The 18,086-nt window shown below is 39.3% G+C and overlaps 1 protein-coding gene across 1 annotated transcript in view; it reads right to left on the bottom strand.

The window, feature by feature from the left end:
• LOC105392263 overlaps nucleotides 1-8,863 on the bottom strand; it is a 39,919-nt gene extending 31,056 nt beyond the window's left edge. Inside the window, exons 1-2 of the mRNA XM_038114433.2 lie at nucleotides 8,523-8,863; nucleotides 4,688-4,890 (exon numbers count right to left, since the gene is read on the bottom strand). Coding sequence (XP_037970361.2) covers nucleotides 4,688-4,890; nucleotides 8,523-8,697 — 378 coding nt within the window. The 5' untranslated portion in view covers nucleotides 8,698-8,863. The remainder of the gene's footprint in view (nucleotides 1-4,687; nucleotides 4,891-8,522) is intronic.
• Nucleotides 8,864-18,086: the final 9,223 nt, after the last annotated feature.

Raw genomic sequence — 18,086 nt, 5'->3', positions numbered from 1 at the left:
GTTCGGAGTAGCATGGTGACAGCCCTGGTCCTCCCCCTAAACTGTTCGTCGTCCTCGAGAACACTGATGGTCTGACGGTGGGGTGGTCTGCGCAGGGGTTCTGCGCGCGCGGGGGTACTGCGCGCCGCGCGCTGGTAGAAGGGCACCGGGCGGGCCAGCCGAGCCTGACGAGGCGGGCGGCCGGGCTCCGTGTGCTGGTAGAAGGCACCGGGCGGGCCAGCTCTGCCTGACGAGGCGGGCGGCCGGGCTCCGTGTGCTCCCAGAAGGCACCGGGCGGGCCAGCTCTGCCTGACGAGGCGGGCGGCCGGGCTCCGTGTGCTCCCAGAAGGCACCGGGCGGGCCAGCTCTGCCTGACGAGGCGGGCGGCCGGGCTCCGTGTGCTGGTAGGGGAGGCGGCGGGAGCGCGCGCCGCGGGCACGCTGGGCGCGCCGGGGCGGGTCATCACCGTCCTCTCCATGAAGACAGAGATCTGCGCCGCCGTTACGCAGGCGAACGCGTCGAGTATAGCGGCGGTCGCGGCGGGGGTAGCGCGCGCCGCGGGGCTGCACGCCGCTTACTCGTAGGGCGCGTCGTGCGTGGCGGGCGCGTCGTGCGTGGCGGGCGCGTCGTGCGTGGCAGGGGAGGCGGCGGGAGCGCGCGCCGCGGGCACGCTGGGCGCGCCGGGGCGGGTCATCACCGTCCTCTCCATAAAGACGCGGTTGGTCTTGGCGGCCTTGGCGACGGTGTCCTGCAGCACGCAGGCGAACGCGTCGAGTGTAGCGGGGGGGCTGCGCGCCGCGTACTCGTATAGCGCGTCGTGCGTGGCGGGCGCATCAGGCGCGCTGGGCGCGCCGGGGCGGGTCGTCACCTTCCTCTCGCCGGTGCAGCTGCGGTCGTCATCGTCGTCAAGGCCGCGCGCCGAGTGTCCTCGGTCCTCGGAAGATGCGCCGGGCTTTGCGGGGGGGCCGCACCGCAGGGAGCCCGCGCGCCGCGTGCTGCTCGTGCGCGTAGGGCGCGCCGGGCGAGGCGGGGCGGCTGCGCTCCGCGTGCTCATAGGACGCGTAGGGCGGGCCAGCCGGGCCAGGCGAGGCGGGGCGACCGCGCGCTGCGTCCTCGTAGGACGCGCCGGGCGTGGCGGGGCGGCCGGGCACCGCAGGGGGCCCGCACGCCGCGTGCTCCTCGTGCGCGTAGGGCGCGCCGGGCGCGGCATGGAGGCCGCTCGCCGCGGGAGGGCCACGCGCCGCATGCTCGGCGGGCGCGCCGCCGCCTGGGGGCATTACCGTGGTCTCGCCGGCGGTGCCGCTGCTTTCGTCTTCCTCGAGGTCACGACGCTTCGCTCTTCCCTTTTCGGTAGCATATTTTTTCTTCGCACACACTTACATTCACGCGGCCCCACGTTGGGCGCCACTATGAGAAGGTCCTATCGTGGGAGTAGGGAATAACACAATCTCAGGGTAAAACACAGTGTAAACTATATTGTCAAGGTTCTACAGACACGTAATAATGCAAGTGAGGTAATGTTATTGTAACTAAACTAATGTCCGTTGAAGGCGCGAGCGAGCGTGTAGCCGGGAAACGGGTTGGCGCCGACTGACTGCGCGGGCTTCGCTGGCCGGTGGCGCGAGCGCGGGGTGCGCGCGGGTGAAGGGGAGGACGCGGGACGCGGTCTGCGCAGTAGAGCTGCGCAGTAAAACGGCGCGGCGGCGTGGGACGCTAACCGTTTTCGGCGCGCGATTTGTTTTCGCGGGAAAACGGTTAGCAGTCTTGTTACACATGCCATTAAACCTAAAGGGTTTGTCTTGACACTAATTGACAAATAATTGTAAAATTTGAGCACACAAACCCAGTTGTCTACTGGCCAGGCAGCAGCTCGCACTGTGTAAACTAGCCATAAGTCACAGAAACAAGTGCCAAACTAAAACCAAATTTTGATGATCGAGATTTTTTTCAGATGCTAAATTGGCAGATTCTGAACGGTTCATCAACAGTCGATTGTTCCGGATTAAGTAACCTTTTATTCTATTGGCGAGATTAAAAAACAGACTTTAGTAGGTATAATATAGCTGTTGTTGAGCACTGAGCAGCAACTAAATAAATTTGTAACTAATAAGGCCAAAAAACTTGTTGAGACTTAAAAATGATACTATAGGGCTAGTGGTTTTAAGTCAGGGGTCAAAAAAGCCATAACAGCTGATATACCTAACCATTTATGGAAAAACCAAATAGTATACGAATACGAATTCGTATGCTTATAATATTAACAATATAGGGACCAGATGGTGTAAAAACACATACAAAAACAAAGCAAAAATCTGTCCACATTTTGTTTACTGTCAACCTAATGCCAACCATAATTGTACCAATGTATAAGTGCCATTTTCTCCATATTCGATTACTGCATAACCAGGGAGTAGTGGTTGACTTTTTACACATCTGTCATGATTTTTGTATGGAGATGACGTTTAATTTTTAAATCAATCCCTGTCGTTTAGATAACCGACTATGGAGAAATTGGCACTAAAGCTACCAATCTTCTAACCGAACTAATTCAAAAAAAGAACTCACTGGTATATAGAAGTGACTGTTATTACTGTTATTGGGTGTTGATATTTATATTTAGTATCTATCTATCTATGTATTTGTGTAGATATATCAGCTGTCCGACACCCATAACACAGGTTCTGCCTGGCTTGGGGTCGGATGGCCGTGTGTGAGATGTCCCCACATATTTATTTATTTATTGTTATTTGTCGCGACATTTCTTTTGCACTGAAACTCCATCTAGTTCGTATAAAATATATTTGTATCTACGTATGCAAAGGTCTGTAGGTCAAAGGCGATTATTATTATAGCCGAAACCTGTTTGTTATGGCGAGAAGTTAATTTAAATACCTTTCGCGGAATGAACGCCTTCTAAAGGTTACAAAATTGTTGTCTTTGGTATTTTAATTGTGTCGTTTCGATGTGTTTCTGTTCTTGTGGATATTTTGTTTATCGAATAGTGAAGCTGTTTCTCAGAAAGGACGGATTTTTTAAAAGACAAGATTGCATGTCATTATTGCTTGTGTTGTTTTTGTGCTTAACTTAGCTCTCAGTAGATATAACTATACGAACAAGACTCAACAAGATGGTGTGACAAATACATCCTAACTAATATTATAAATCCGAAAGTAACTGTGTCTGTTTGTCTGTCTGTTACTCTTTCACGCCAAAACTACTGAACGGATTTGAATGAAATTTGGTATACATACAGTCTAGACCCTGGGAAAGAACATCTGGCTACTATTTATCCCGGAATTCCCACGGGTAACCTTTTTAAGGCGAAGCGAAGCGCGCGGGGACAGCTAGTACAAAAGTAAACCAAAAACCGTTCGCAAACCCATTGAGTGCCGAAGGTACCTAATATCACTGGTACGTACCAGGCCGACTACGCAATATTGCGTAGTCGGCCTTCAATGTGTTAAGTTTACCGAACTAATTCAAAATATAACCCCAGTAGTAGAGATTATATTTTGAATTATTTGTCGAGACGTTTCTTTTGCACTGACTGTTGTGAATCATCAGGTGACACCAATTACTAATGGATTAAATACAGATTAAGTATCTATGTAATTGCGGTAATTTTCTGTTAATTAAAACAGATTCAACAGATCAATCCATGTAACCTTTGATAAATCTTTTGTTTCTACAATTACTTCATGGTGGTAAAATTTGTTAGGCTCAGTTTAAACTACGGCCTTGACAAATCATTTAGTTTTGGTAAAATCATGCGTATAAACCATCGACATTCAGAAATAAATGGTAATTATTTTGAAAATATGGCTCAGACGATTCTGGAGAAGGAAAACATCGTGAGGAAACCTGCAAATCTAGATCCAGCACATCTAGAACAGGCAGTGGACCAGCGTGATGGGAAGCTTAGGAAGGGAGTTTCAAATCTTGGGGACATGCACAAACACCAATGGGCTACCAATTTCTCCATACATTTATGACAATTGCTCTTACGGTGATGGAAAACATCGCGAGGAAACCTGCAAATCTAGATTCTACATGTATATCCTTAAGTGCATTGTACTTATTCCAAAAACGGCGATATGGTTCGCAACCTATCACGTGAGTACAAATGTGCTGCGACAAGTGGGTGGCTCGCTTGTGAGCCACCTCTGACTACCCCTTCGGGGATTACAGTCGTGAGTGCATATGTATGTATGTATTTATGACAATCCGTTTGTTGCGATGCAACTTAAGATACCGATAGCTGGACGCTTACCTCAAATCGCCTTCATTTTGACCTCCTACCTTCCTTATTATGGATATTGTATACCTAAGGCCCGGGTCTCCTATTACGCGCCGTAGCTCGCGTCCAGCGTCACGCCGTAGGCCGCGTCACGATCCCCACTACGTCTACGCGCCAACGTCGGCGTGTGAGGGAGACCGCATCAGTACATTTCTATAGTGAGCATCGTGACGCGGCCTACGGCGTGACGCTGGACGCGACCTACGGCGAGAATAGGAGACCCGGGCCTAAACTACTTGTATCACAGCTAGCTCAAACACGTTCATAATATTATCTCTTCCATCCAAAGGTTGTCTGGTAGAGATTGCTTTAAGCAATAAGGCCGCGTGTTTGTACTGTTTTTTTAAGTTTATAAGTTGTTTTTTTTTTATTCCCTTTGGTGCAAATAAAAAGTATTGTATAATCACTCACATGGGTACACATATCATCCTTGGTAACAGTGGGCTTGGTGAACCCTGGTTGCAACAACCCTAGTTTCCCCTCGCTGGGCAGGGTGGTGGCATGCTGCCAGGTCCCCAGGGTGTCAGCTCGCTCGGAGTCCTTGTAGCCTGGGTTGTCGAAGGCGAATTCGTCCTTGACGTTTTGTGGCTCGGTGGACAGGACTAGGTGCTTGCCTGCGGAAGAAGGTTGCGGGTTATTTAATAGCTTTATGCTGAGTCAGAAAACTTTTAAACTTTTAGCATTATTAACGGGTAGCTATTAGCTACAATTATTCTGTAAGTGCTAGCTGTGCACGCGAGCTTCACTTCGCCTTAAAAAAATCCCGTGGGAATTCCGCGGTAGATGTGTGATCCTATGTGTTAATCCAGGGTGTCAGCTAACTCCATACAAAATACCATTAAAATCGGTTCAGCCGTTTTGTCGTGAAGAAGTAACAGACAGACAGACCCAAGTACTTTCGCATTTATAATATTAGTTAGGATTAGGATATAGAGAGACCCCCCCGTGTCCCATTTTCGACAGAACCATGGCCACCCTTTAAGGCCGATGCGCGGTACCAAGAATGTGGTCCATAGCGGGAACCCGCGCGATGAGAACCGGTTTGATTCCCGTCCGGGCAGTTTCGTGCTCCGGCGTACAGTCAGCAGCAGAGATAGTGTAGGCAAGTGATTAGTGACTACCCGAAACCTTCATTTTTAACCTCGATCTGGATAAGGCCTCGTCCTCTCAATCGAGAGGCCGTGGGTTCAAATCCTGGGCTGTAACAATGAATTCTTTCAATTGTGTTTTCAATTAAGGAGTTTAAGTACAATAATACCGCTGTGCTCTTACGGTGATGGAAAACATCGTGAGGAAACCTGCACATGTAGATTCTAGATGTGTATCCTAAGTGCATTGTACTTATTCCAAAACGGCGATATGGCTCGCAACCTATCACGTGAGTACAAATGTGCTCCGAAAAGTGGGTGGCTCGCTTGTGAGCCACCTCTGACTACCCCTTCGGGGATTACAGTCTTGAGTGCACATACAAATTTTTAACCGATTTCGATTAAAAGAGGAGGTTCGCAATTCGTCTTCATGTTTTTTTTGTATGTATGTTTACCGATATCTCCGCTATTTATGGACCGGTTTTAATGGTGTTATTGTTACTGGAATCCTTTATTTGCTCGCGAATGTATTTAGTTAAGTCGTCAGCGGATTTTAAAGTGTTTGTGTTCCGACTGTACTTACACAGTCAAAATGTGTATAGTATAGTGATAGTAATCGTATAAATAAATGAGTATAGGGGGAAGTGATTGTAGATATGGCTGATGTTACGACGATACGAAAAAATTATAAAGTTTAAAAAATATTTTGTATATTTTTTTACTGTAAAAGCTGAATTGAAAGTTAGGACCTGTTTAACATTGACTAGATCTAGATAATTGCTACCTTTTCTTTTCCATTTCAGGAGTAATTTGGTGGCATTGTCAATGAAACTTTTTCAGTGCTCTTGACTCTCGTGAGTGTAGTAATTAATACATATACCAGTTAATGTTTTCACATGTATTATATTTTCTTATTATTATTATGTACCGCATATAATGTAAACAAACATCTTTCTTATCAGTAAATAAACAGTTTTATCATCTGATACAAGATTGGAGCAAGTGAGATAAGTTGGTATCTGTACCGGTGACCAGATTTTAGAACATCTACATGGGTTCCGCTCATCTGGCATAATCTTTATTGACCAAAACTCATTTCGCATAACTCGTATGGTCTAAACTTTTTTGGCCGAACCATCACTTTGCCAAGACTTATGTGGCATAAGGCTCGTTTCGTCTAAAACTCTTTAGGCACAATCTTTAAACACCTAAGTTTCGTTTGCTCAAATTTATGTTCGTCTATACCTATGTATAATCTTGTTTCTTCTTATGTTATCTTAATAAAAAATATATTAAGTATGTAGTAAATGTACAAATTGTGGTATTTTTCTCCTACATCCGAAAGTTAACGACCAATATAATTATTACAAACCCCATGAGATCGAAACCTAAAAATAGGTGCGACGACGAGCAAAGCGAGGAGGAGCGTGTTAGGTGCACATGTTCATCAAAACCAAAGCGGAGCGGAGCGAAGCGGAGCGGAGCGTTTTCCAAACAGCGGAAACAATACAGGCACCATGTAGGGAGACGCTCCGTCAAAGTTAAAGCCAAACGAATATTATTACTTTGTATAAACCTATGCCATAGCATTATTAGGCTATTCAAGATTTGGTCATACCATTATTAGTCTAAACAATGTTATGCGAAATAATTTTTTACTAAACGAGATTTATGCCATACGATTTTCGGCGTAACGAGACTTTGACCAAACGTTACTATGCAATAAGAGATTAGGCAAAAAAATCTTATGCCAAAAAAGGTAGAACCCATCTACATACATACGGACCTAGGTAGGTGTGATAAAAGAACAGGTGTATAACCTGGTAAAATAGAATATAAGTACTTAAAACCTTACTTTATATAGAAAACTTTATAGTTACTTACTTAATAATTTATAGCAATAAAAGTTAAAGTAATAAAAACTATTAAATAAAGACAATTTTACTACTAACCTAATCTAAACTAATTAAATACAAGAAGAATAGAAATGAATCTAAATATTTGCACAAAATTTTAAAATTATCATGATATAGGTAGGAGAGCTTAAATATTGTGTGCGTTTGGTTGGAAGTGCCATCAAAGAGATTAAATGTCACAGTATGTCAGGATCATAGTAAAATTAGTGACCTAATTAATTAAGTTTAGCTTTTAAAACAGTAAGTAAGTACCTAATTTGTATTGATGTGACTGATGTTGCTGAACAAGGTATAAAAATGTATAGCTTACAGTAGGTATAAGTAGGTACCATATAGGGTTTATTCTTCCAGTTAGTTTTTTTAAACAATAACTACAGCAGGTATAAGTAGGTAAGTACCATAAATGTAGAGATACCTTGTTCGTTTAAAATGTGCATTTTACTACCACTCATTATGTAGGTAGTACAATCTACAGTGCAACTTCTATAAAGTCGTGAAATCGGAAGTGGATCCTAACTAATTGTTTAAGATCTGATATATTTATTAAAGGACAAATCCGTTAAAAATCCATATTCAATCGTTATTTTATTTTTAAAATGTATGTAAACGTAATAAATAACTGATAATGATAAAAAGTCTTAGCAAAATCGCACTCTTAATAGTCATGACTTTATAGTTGGACTATACCTTGTTCGTTTAAAATGTGCATTTTACTACCACTCATTATGTAGTACAATCTACTCATTCTCTGAATGCACATGATAAAAACGCTTCATTAGTCGACAAGTTATAGAGAAAACGACAAGGAGAGAGTGTAAAAGTTGATATATTGATGCCAAACGAGCATGCAATGAGCAATCACCCTTGTCTCTTCACGCATACAGTGGTAAATTGTATGTAAACTTCTTTGACCAAGTTACGTTAACGTTTAGTGACGTCATCCACATCTACCTGCTTTGTTTATTTTGTTGAAATCTTAATTTGACGTGTCGTGCTTGTCTTGCGAATCTTGCGATAAGTCCACGGTCGTAATGAAATTCTTTAGCTCATTATACAGGTACCTAGATGTAGAAGAAACTATTGCTTAGAAATATCTAAGCCCATGGTCAATTATGGTGTTAACGCTTCAAATACAATAATATAAACTCAAACGTCAAAAGAAATGTGACGAAGGTCACAGATCGTTTAAAATTCAACACAACCTGCTCCAAGCCGGAGCTATAAAAAAAGGTTGCTGCATACCTTTACGGGTCTTCCAATACAATTTCCTCAAATAATACGCTGCGGCCACTAATAGCAGGGCGGCCAAAAATGCACCTATGGCCGCGCCAGCCACACTGCCACCAGAATAACAACCTGCCATCTCCTGGCCAAATACCAATGGCAGGCACACAACCAAACACAAGAACACACGCATAATTTTCTTAAAATCACACTTCACAACCAACCAGTAACATTTCTATGGCACGGGAATGAAACCGTTCGAATTTTGAAAAAGGTTTCTTTTTAGTTTTTTTTTTAACGCGGTGCAAAGGCGTGCGGCGCGTGAGCCTACGCGGCGGATTGTGGCTCTGCTATAGGATTTTTGTCTGTGTGTTGTGTTTGTGTATGGTCTGTGATTGTGGGCCAATGATGCAGGGTGTAGCAAACGTGTTTGCCCCGTGTCCGACACGATGGCGCGGCCATATTCATGCGTAAGAAATTTATTTTGTTTGTAAGTAACATGATTTTCTGTCATTCGAATCGTGGAATGACCACATAGGTAGGTACATAATAAAAGGAAGTTTTTTATTTAGTCCTAAAAATATAAGTATTTGTTATGAAAAATAATCATGAAAGTTTTTTACATTTTATTTATAAACATACTCATAAGTTATTCTGATCGCTGGTTCATGATTTTGAAGGGGTTGTTTGCAAAGATCCTGAATACATTTATATATTAGCAATCTAAACCGTTACACTCAGCTTGAAGCATCTATAATTAACGTTAAGTATCTAGGTATCTAAAGGTTGTCTGGTAGAGATTACTTTAAGCAATAAGACCGCCTTTTTTGTACTATTTTGTGTATAACTTGTGATATTGTAATGTTTTGTTAATGGTGCAAAATAAAGAGTATGACTATTCTATTCTGTCTATCTATCTACAGATCTACACTCACGGGCAATGAAAAAGTTCCACTCACAAAATGTCGACACCAAACGACCCCCATTTTTTCAAACATTGAATTAAAAAAATTAACAAAATATTACCGTTTTTTGTTGGTAATATCCTGATGCTCTGGTAAACTTGGTCTACTCTCTGGTGTACTTCAATGTTGCATAAGGCGTCATTAAGATAGTTCTTTCCGTTTAGGAGTAATTTCATGCTTTTTTCGGTGCAACCTTTTCATTGCCCGTGAGTGTAATAAAATAATATTGTACGACGAACAAACCCCTATATCTTGTGTATGGTAATCGGTTATATCTATATCTATATAAACATAAAAGATTGAAAGTCATTACAACACTTTCAAATGAAAGTTACGGTAACACTCAGTAATTCGATGTTACATTAAAATAATTTTAGTTTTTCACAGCGGTGAATTTAAAACTGCTGCGTACGTAGGTACATATATATTTTTTAATTTATAAAACATTAACGGAAAACAATAACTAAATAGTCCTGCCATCCACACGCACACCAAAGTACCTGCCACTCCCGCGCAGCGCAGCCGCAGGTATCACACACACGCACACACACACATACACACATACACTACCCATTGATCTTCCAACAGCTAAGCCTTTCCACTCTTATCCCTATTGAATTAAGATTCATTTTAGCGCGCCAATCTTCTCGGTGTTGGGCCAAGAGGTTGTTAGTGAATACTCACAAGGTTTATTTTATTATTATTAAAGAGGAAAGTTATTATTATTTAAATCACGTTTGGACACAGCCTGAGACGTAAACACGTAAATGTAGGGAGTTAGTTTTAAAGGCTTTAGGCTTAGGTATCAATTTAATACAATGGACAACATTTCAAAAAACTAAAGCTGCTATAAATCGAAAACCATTTCGAGATTTAGCTCTAAAGGCCACAAAAAAAATATTTGTATTTTTTGGATGTATCATTTTCGAGAAATTCATAAAATAGTAAAAAAGTGCTGATGACGTCATGCATCAGGTGCGATGCATTTTGATGATCAAAGCCTAATAGATTTAAAACAAAGTAACTGTCACTTTCATTTTTGATTGGCGCTGACGTTTTATCGTGACGTTGTTGTTTATTTGAGTCATTTTCATAAATTCTGTTCTGACACTTTCTGACTATTTTTTTATTTATCGTATAAAATGGTTAGTATACCTACGTATTAAAAGATGACCTCTGTATAATATGTCCCAGAGCATGCCACCGCCTACACAGCTGAAAAAATGCTTCTGAAAAATGCTTCTGCTTATTTTTTTACATGGTAAGTACTTTGTATCATCAAAAATATCAATGTTATTTGAAAAAAACCCATTTGTTGGTTGGCATGTAAACAAAGTTTAAATGTCACTTGTCAGTGTCATTTATGTTTTTTTTCGAGACTAAGGCAAAAGACAAAAATAAAAATTGAATATGTGTCTAATATGTGACGTCACTTCCGGTTTTAAAATAATTAACTTTAAAGTTAAAAATAACATGCAAAAACTAATGTATATACAAAATAAAAAAATACGGGTCCTTTAATTTTTAATAAACTTTCCAAATAGCTAATAAAAATATAGGGTAAGGAAAATGAAATGTTGTCCATTCAAATCATTTAAGTATTTCAGACTAAAAGTCCATAAATTAATAAGTATAGGTACAATAAATATTCGCAATCAAATTAAAATAATACACATAATTATATATATATATATATAAATTTCTAAAAATAATCTACACCATATTGCTTAAATAATTATAATAAATAATTAAAATAATATTTTGACAGCAGTCCTAGGGCCTGTTTCACAATGTCTGGTTAGTGACTACCTGTCGGATAAAATACATGCTGTCACTGTCAAAAAAGTAATAACAGACAGTGACAGCATGTATTTTATCTCACAGGTAGCCACTAACCAGACATTGTGAAACAGGGCCCTAGTATCGTAAGCACCGTGGGTAGATAGATACCCATACCGGTAAACTATTACTTAGCGAGAGCGAGCGCTAGAGTATTTCCCGGATTTTTAAATCTCTCAGTGAACGCTTTCGCAATATCAGGTTAGCGGTACAGGGAACCCGATTCTCTATGTAAGCACCCTAAGTCATGATTATCAGCTGTAATCGTCCACTGCTGGACATAGGCCTCTCCTGAGGAGCGCCACAACACTCGGTCCTCGGCCTCCCTCATCCAGCCTCTATCGAGCACCAGTCTTAAGTCATCGGTCATCACTTCATCAGTCTTTCGCGGTTTCCACCCGAGATATTGTTTAGTACACTATTTACGATTATTTATAACGCTTAAGCCTAGTTTCACCATGGTCTGTTGGATCATTAACACCCCTGTGTAAGTGTCATCCTAACTAATATTATAAATGCGAAAGTAACTGTGTCGGTCTGTCTGTCTATTACTCTTTGACGCCAAAATACTGATCGGATTTGAATGAAATTTGGTATACATATGGTCTAGACCCTGAGAAAGAACATAGGCTATTTTTTATCCCGGGATTCCCACGGGAAAACTTTTTAAAGCGAAGCGAATCTCGCGGGAACAGCTATCTAAAATAAAAACATTTACACCGGTCAAAATCATAACCCTCCTTTTTCCTTCGCCGTGGTCGGGTAAATTATACGCCATGTCCATCTTAAATAGTTGTAACTTAATTATAATATCGTACTTACAAAAGTCTTATCACTTCTTACTTAAGTAAGTAAAAATAGCGATCTCTGCCTTAGGTAACCTATATATGTAGAGTATTTTATTTTATTGAGATTTTTTTCGGAAATTCCCACGGATTGTATGTACTACTGATAAAATATTATTTGATTTACTTAACTATCTATCATCCACCCACGAGATTAGTCCTATGATCAAAGTGTTTGTGCTGTTTTGTTGGCCCTACCTACCTTGACCAAGATAATAAAAACCTGTAATGTGTCATAATATATTATGTGTGTTAACGGTTATCGACAAATCATAACTAATTATAACTAATAATTATAAATGCGAAAGTAACTGTGTCTGTCTATCTGTCTGTTACTCTTTCACGCCAAAACTACTGGACGGATTTGAATGAAATTTGGTATACATATGGTCTAGCCCCTGAGAAAGAACATAGGCTACTTTTTATTCTTGCTGAAATACAGGTTTTTGCTGAAATACAGGTTTTTACCTAGTTCGGCAGTGGAGGCTAAACAATAACTTTTATGAGACATCTACTTTAGCCTTAGTATAGTTTAACTGTGTAATGTGTTTTACTTAATAAAGATATTATTATTATTATTCCGGAATTCCCACGGGAAAACTTTTTAAGGCGAAGAGAAGCTCGCGGGAACAGCTAGTTCTTTCATAAGTTAGTCACACAAGGGCACACCAAAGAACACTGAGTAAACAGTAGCATGATCATCAATTTCTTTCATATTTCAGCCAACAGAATATAATAAGTAAGTATACGAAGAAATGCAGTCAAGTCCAGTCCAATTAAGTCCACATGAGCTGCAATTGTCAGTATTGTACGGCTTTGAGTCAAGTTTCGTGAATCGCAGTATACCTATCTTCTAGTATAGTAACTGTACTTGATATTCTTTGATACCTATATAAATTCTACAACCTTAAAAATTCTCTGGAAGTCACGCGGGATTCGAACCCGCACCTATCTGTTGTGAGAAGCGAGCGCTTTACCTCTTCGCACCTCTCCATTCTGAGATAAAGGTCGGTCCAAACAACTTGATAGTTCGTAAAGTTGGCTGCGATTACATTTAGTGCTTTGTCAAACTATTAACCAACTGTCGAGCTTGGAAAGAATAAAAATAAAACAAAAAAACATTTATTTGACATAGCTGTTCCCGCGCGCTTCGCTTCGCCTTAAAAAGTTTTCCCGTGGGAATTCTGGGATAAAAAGTAGCCTATGTTCTTTCCCAGGGTCTAGACCGTATGTATACCAAATTTCAATCAAATCCGTTCAGTAGTTTTGGCGTGAAAGAGTAACAGACAGACAGACAGACATACAGACAGACAGACAGACACAGTTGGGCAGTTCTTCTTTTTAACCTACATAATGGATAAAAAATTATCCCGAATTTGAAAAAAATAACTTTATCTTTTTGGTGAATTCTTATAATTTTTATGATAGCTACATTTCTATTCTATCGAAAAAGGTGGTTGGCCGCGAAGTTTAAGTATTTTTTCAAGATTTTCAGAACATGATACGTGGATAAGGCAAAGAAAATTACACCTTCGTCACAGAATCTTTTATTTTATTTTAACGAAATAGTCTTCGTCGATTAAAATGAAACTTTTTTGATACGTTAATAAACAAAATACCATTTTAGAAAACATATGAAGGAATGGATTTTTAGTAATAACAGAATATTTATTAAGTAGTTATTACCACTCTGTCACAATTTCAGCTAAAATGAAGCTTGTTTTTGCTATAAATATTTTTCCGCTACTAATTACAGTCAAAAATTAACAGCATAGACGTTAACATCAATGACTAAATTTAATATGATTTTTCCAAAGTTGCACTATTTATAACATAACATATAAACAACCAAAAATAAGTTAATTACCAGGAGACACCAATCGTTACAGAGTGGTAAACGATGTGACATAGTTGTTATTCTATTAAATATACGGCAGCGTTTTGGAATAAAACAGTTTTATTTAAAAATAATAATTTAGTAACTTACATATAAATCATTATGGTTTCAAGTTAGTCAAAAAATTTACTGGAGATATCTTTATTATTAGTATAACTAATGAAATCACACTTGAGAACCTCTGGAGAGTGAAATATCCGTATTTCAGGAACTTAAAGGACAAATTTGTTCCAACTACATAAAATAATGTTTATCTGCACAAATAATATTTTCGGCAACCTAAAATTTAAGTAACATAATGAAAAATTACGTAATTTGTTAAAGTTTTAATCAGCCATATTTCGAAAATACAGCAGTGGCTCTTAGAACTTGAAAAAAAAATTATTTCCTTTTTTAATTACCTTAGAAGCTGGAAGGAATTTAATGTTATCATAAAACATCCGATAAATCATTCTCTACCATATTAAACAGTCTACCACATTCATCGTCGGTTCTTGAGAACAATAGCACGAAATTACCTTTTTCACTAACAAAACTTTTTATTAATGCAGCGCAAGTGTATTGGACGTTCATTTCGCTTCTTACTTTAACCAAAACGTGTAGTTTCTCTTCAATTTTTCTTTGATGAATTTCCTCAGGTTGGAGTGTTTCGTAAGAATGTGACAGATTTGTCGCGTGACAGAGGCGTAAAATGTGTTGCAAAGTCGATTAGCATTTAAACAGTAACATAAAGTGTAATATTCACATGTTGATTGCAAAGTAATTGTTATTACCAATGAGTAAATAACAAAATAATAATTTAATTGTATTTTCTTTTAACAATTACCTACGTGACGAAGCTGTCGCCGAATAAACACACGCAGCTCCTGTCACACTTTGCGGGTGGCCGATACGCGGTGTCTGGATCTCAAAGGGGAAATCTTACCAAGGGGAAAAGGAGACCTTAAACTCTGATCGATGGCAATAAGGACGAGTGGCTCAAACAAATATTTTAAATGGCAACCTACGTGACAGAATGTAACTACTAAAACATTAGGTAGTAAGAGACAAATTTTCAACAATTTTTTTAAATATTTCAGAAATCATTTAAAAATATATATTTTGTTTTACTAAATAGGTAATATCTTCTGGAGTTTAAATAAATTTTTATATTTTATGTCGTCATATATATTTTTTGTAACATTATCGAATATGCGCAGGATGAAGTAGCGGGAGACAGCCAAGATTCGTATGAAATACACCTCTGTCACGCGGATTTACCACTCTGTAACGTATTTTTAAATACAAAAATATAAATTTATATTTTTGTAAACGTGCACAGCCGTTGTGTTTTTAGTACAATGCACGCTGAAATATAAATAAATGAATAAATATTTGTAAAACTCATGATTTTTTCTTCACAACTGATGGAGACTAAGTTATGTAGGTTAAAAAGAAGAACTGCCCAGTTACTTTCGCATTTATAATATTAGTTAGGATTAGGATTAAATGAAATTTTACCCGTAACACGGGTATGGGTATACAAGAAATGAACAGTAGGTAGGTAATAGTGGAGTAGATAAAAGAATTAGTTAGGTAAATTGGTTTACAGAGTAGAATAGAAGCAGTAAGAAGGAATCTCGCACTAGGCACAGCCTATATCGCGAGAACCAGTAGGCAACAATAAGAGTTGCAGGTGGTTAGTCGGTGGTAAAAAGGATGTTTAAAAGAAGGTAAGCATGAGGTAAGTATACAATGTTAGTTTTATACTTGGTGAGGTTAAGAGAAGTAAACAGAGGGGTAAGGTGTTGGTACATAAGACTTAGGATATTAGATTAGAGCTTTTATACATTGTTATACAATCATGTAGAATTAGAATGAAGAGTCAGTTTTTTAGTTTGACGAGGTACAAAAGTGCGTTCTTCTCCTTAGACAGAAAGAGCCCCCCCTTGTCCGAACGGAGAGTAATTTGTAAAAATTGACGTTCATCAGAAAATTTTATATTTGTACGATGAATAAAAAATTTTGACTTTGACTTTTGACTTTGACTTCGCTGCCAACTTCGTAACTACCAAGTTGTTTGAACCGGGCTGTAACTAACACAGCTCTTAGTTTGCAGACGACGGGATGGCGCAGTGGTTAGTGACTCGACTGCTGTGCCGAAGGTCTCGAGTTCGATCCCCGGCCAGGGCAACATTTTTATGTTTGTTTCAAGGCAAATATTTGTTCCTGGGTCTTGATATTTAATGTTTGTGTGATGTGATATATAAAATAGGGTGCACGGAAGTAGCCTTCTTGAGTGACCTATTAATGTACTTTATACAGGGTGTTGCGAAAGTGGTATACTAAGCCGAAATGGGGTGTAGAAACATTGCTGGTCTCGAATTTGCAAAAGTCATAGAACAAGTTTGTTAATAATCTTCCCGAGAACATTAGGAAAGCTCCTTCCCGCAATGTCTTCAAGCGACTAACCCGTGCTCATTATCTCAGCAAGTTAGATAAGTAGCATTTTCTTGTACCTCTTTGAATATTATAATTTTGTGTGTATTATTGTATATAATTGGTATTCGTATATGTATATATATTTATTGAATTTATAGTATTTTATTTTATGTATATTTTATGTATATCTATTAAGTTAATCATCAAGTGACTTTATTTTGTTTTTGCTTTTTCAATTTAGTAACTACTTTTTGTTGCACCTTTCTACTAGTTTTTCTGTACCTCCTGTAGGTTGGCTGGTAGAAAATGCTTTTAGCATTAAGTCCACCTTTTGTACACTTATATTTCATATCTGTGCAATAAAGTATCAAATAATAATAATAATAATGACCCCCTGAGTCACCCCCTTTCGGCTAAGTATACCACTTTTGAACACCCTGTATACGTCCGCCGCACACTGGGCAGTCAGCAACTGACGCTATTCTAACTGGCGTATCCCATTCCATGACGGCCGACTGGCGAAGTGGTTAGTGGCCCTGACTGCTGAGCCGAAGGTCCCGGGTTCGATTCCCGGCTGGGGCAGATATTTGTTTAAAGAAAAATATTTGTACTCGAGTCTTGGGTGTTGATATTTAAATTTAATATGTATTTAAATCTATCTATGTATTTGAGTAATATATCAGCTGTCCGATACCCATAACACAGGCTCTGCCTAGCTTGGGGTCGGATGGCCGTGTGTGAGATGTCCCCACAGATGTTACATATTTATTCCAGAAGAAAGCCAATAAAAAGCTTTGTTGACAGATTTATTTAAACATAAAATCAATTAACTCAATTAGGTATCAGCCTATAGATAGGTCAGTTATCAGTGGTAAAAACCCACTTTCCTTGTGGAAAACCCAAGTGCTTATTTAAAGAATGGATGATTCATATACATCTGCTGAACCAACGTACGTTTTATGAACAGTATCGTATTGTATGTGTTATGTATATTAGTGTGTGTGTGTGCGTGGAAGATAAAGATTGAATGTGTGGTGCTACGAGCGAGATGAGTGTTGCCAACGTAAATAAATCTACTGAAATGGTAGAAAGTGTATTTATTTACACTCATATGTTTAAAACACTCACACCTTGTACTAATGAACTCCCTTACGGGGTATGCAGAGGTGCATTACTGCACCCAATTTTCGCCAGTGTTTATGTTAGTCCCAATGTAATAGGGGGTGGGCCTATTTATTTATTTATTTATTTTTAAAAGCATTTTAATAACAAATTTTAAACATTCCAGCCGGTTCTCAGAGAACATATTAATTTTTTGTTTGAAATTTTGAACTGAAAACAGAACATGACATAATAACTTACATATGAAAAAAAGATTCCCGTGGGAATTTCAGGGTAAAAAAAACGTACTCTAATTTTTACTTAGGCTCAATACAATACAATACTCTTTATTTGCACCAAAATAGAACAACATACAAAATAAACACATAAAAATAAAAACAGTACAAAAAAGCGGCCTTATTGCTTATAGCAATCTCTACCAGACAACCTTTGAATGTAACAACTTAGCACCTTATAACTTAAGTATTAATAATTATTCTCATACTAGCTGTTC

This window comes from Plutella xylostella, chromosome 31 (assembly GCF_932276165.1).
Source record: "Plutella xylostella chromosome 31, ilPluXylo3.1, whole genome shotgun sequence".
NCBI classification, from domain to species: Eukaryota; Metazoa; Arthropoda; class Insecta; order Lepidoptera; family Plutellidae; genus Plutella; species Plutella xylostella.
The sequence above is the reverse complement of the archived record's forward strand: the minus strand, read 5'-3'. Positions and strand labels throughout refer to the sequence as shown.